The 2,500-nt window shown below is 44.1% G+C and overlaps 1 protein-coding gene across 1 annotated transcript in view; it reads left to right on the top strand.

The window, feature by feature from the left end:
• The window catches only part of oat (ornithine aminotransferase), a 15,647-nt gene that overhangs the window by 7,811 nt on the left and 5,336 nt on the right, over nt 1–2,500 (top strand). Inside the window, exons 3-5 of the mRNA XM_084433776.1 lie at nt 814–1,038; nt 1,120–1,215; nt 2,325–2,452. Coding sequence (XP_084289902.1) covers nt 814–1,038; nt 1,120–1,215; nt 2,325–2,452 — 449 coding nt within the window. The remainder of the gene's footprint in view (nt 1–813; nt 1,039–1,119; nt 1,216–2,324; nt 2,453–2,500) is intronic.

Below are 2,500 nucleotides of genomic sequence, written 5' to 3' on the forward strand. Positions count from 1 at the left end.
AGCAGCTCTTCATACAGTACATGTTTCACAGCAGCTCTTCATACAGTACATGTTTCACAGCAGCTCTTCATACAGTACATGTTCCACTGCAGCTCTTCATACAGTACATGTTCCACTGCAGCTCTTCATACAGTACATGTTTCACAGCAGCTTTACGGAGATAACAGGAACAGCCGGTGTGTCCCGCCGCATGTTCCTCATCCATCAGCTGTGTGAAGTGTAAGATGACTGGGCGGGTGTGTGAATGTGTTAATGATTTTAACTCATTATTAGTAAGGAAATGGTTCTCTTCCTAAAGTTTGAGAACCCCTGAACTACACACACACACACACACACACACCCCAGTACACTAGTGGATGCTGTCAGCCATGTCTGGACACGCTTCATATGACACCGTGTACTTCATGACTGGGTGTTAACGGCACTTCTACTGATTGAGAGGAAATACTGCAGTAGATTGACTCAGAATGCCATATTTTACTGTCATGAATATTGTAGTAAAATTCCACTCTAGTATTAATACAGGTTAGCAGTGTTTACACGGAGCACCAGCAGGAGGCGCTGTAGTGGTAGAAACTGCGGTTTCCACGGTAACGGCTCATAAGCGCTGCTTTATCAGGAGAGATAAAGATTAAATTAAAATAACTAAACTTTTCTAAAGACAGTCAGTTCCCTTCAAAGAAACGGTCATATAACGACATACACCAATATTGTAAAGTTTTCTAAGGTTTATAAGTTTGGCACGTACAGTGTTAGTGAGGATCCGACACAGCTGTGTGAGTGAGAGCCCTGACCTGACGTGTCCCGCCGCAGGGGTTCACCTGTGGGACGTGGAGGGCCGCCGCTACTTCGACTTCTTGAGTGCGTACAGCGCTGTAAACCAGGGCCACTGCCACCCGAAGATCATCTCTGCGCTGACGGCTCAGGCCTCCAGACTCACGCTCACGTCCAGAGCCTTTTACAACGACCAGCTGGGCGCCTACGAGCAGTACATCACCGGCCTGTTCGGCTTCGACAAGGTGCTGCCCATGAACACAGGTGCGCCTCAGCCGAACACACACACCTGTGCTGACCCGTGATCAGTGTGTGACGCTCTGTGTGTGTGTGTGTGTGTTTCAGGTGTGGAGGGCGGAGAGACGGCCTGTAAACTCGCCCGTAAGTGGGCCTACACGGTCAAGGGCGTCCCGAAGAATGAGGCCAAGATCATTTTCGCGAGTGAGTCGAGTCTCCTTCATTTATACAGTGCTTTACCAGTATAGAGTTTGACAGCAGCTCTACAGTGATGACAGGAGATTACAGTGACAGAGATTGTTTAGGCTTTACAGCAGATCTAGAATAAAGTTATTGTCCAGATAAAGTTAGTTTTGATTGATTCACTTCCGTTGTAAAGATCATTAGTTATTAACTATGGGGCCGCTAACACACACCGCTCTCACAGAAAACATCGACTTTAATGTGTTCTGGACGCTCATTTGCTAACAGTGTTCGGCTCGAGAATGCAAACTTTGAAACATTTTTGAAAATCTCTATAGAAACTTCAAAAACGTGAATCTGTGAAAACACAGAAAACTGAGTCACTGAATCTTTACACAGATATTCTGACGAGGAATGAGTGTCTCCCAAACCTCCTGACCAATCGAAAACAGTTGTTGCACACAGTCAAACCAACATTTATTCAGACAGCTTCAACATTCCTCACATTATCAGTTTATTCACTATAGACAATGGTAATAAAATATGAGCAGAACTCAGAGTTATGAACTCAGCTGATATTTGACTGGTTTTGTCCGTCCTTCTGTTAGACTGTCTCACACATGAATTATGTTGAATATCTGTCAGCTGTTAAATTTAACTACACAATTACATAATACCAGTTTAGCTCAACCAATCACCAAGCAATGCTTCATTGTGTTCAGTCTGTGTGTAAAAAGAGCATTAGCAATTAAAGAAAACACACTTCAGCAAAACATGATCAGCTCAAAGTGTCCCAATCATTTTTGGTCCCAAATGTTTATAAATGTTACTGGTAGTCTCTGAATGAAGAATATTAGGGTATAATATGTCACAGTTTACTTTATTTAGCTCTTCATAAATGAACTATAGTGTCCTGCACACACTAGTAAAAAATATAAAAAATGATATCTGGTGTCTGAATAATTTTTGGCTTGAGTGTGTGTTAAGCTTGTGCAGACTTGAGGAATGATGAGCAGCCACTAAGATTGATTTAGTAACATTTTGAGATAATAATGTAACTCTTTGAATGAGCTGTTACCTCATGACTGTGTGTGTGTGTGTGTGTGTGTGTGTGTGTGTGTGTCCTGCAGTGGGGAATTTCTGGGGCCGTACGATGGCAGCGATCTCCAGCTCCACAGACCCCAGCAGCTTCGAGGGGTTCGGCCCGTTCATGCCCGGGTTCCAGCTGGTCCCGTATAATGACATCACTGCACTGGAGGTACACACACACACACACACGCGTTGAATTCCTCAGACTCAGCTGATG

The sequence above is a fragment of the Rutilus rutilus genome (assembly GCF_951802725.1).
Source record: "Rutilus rutilus genome assembly, chromosome: 16".
Lineage (NCBI taxonomy): Eukaryota > Metazoa > Chordata > Actinopteri > Cypriniformes > Leuciscidae > Rutilus > Rutilus rutilus.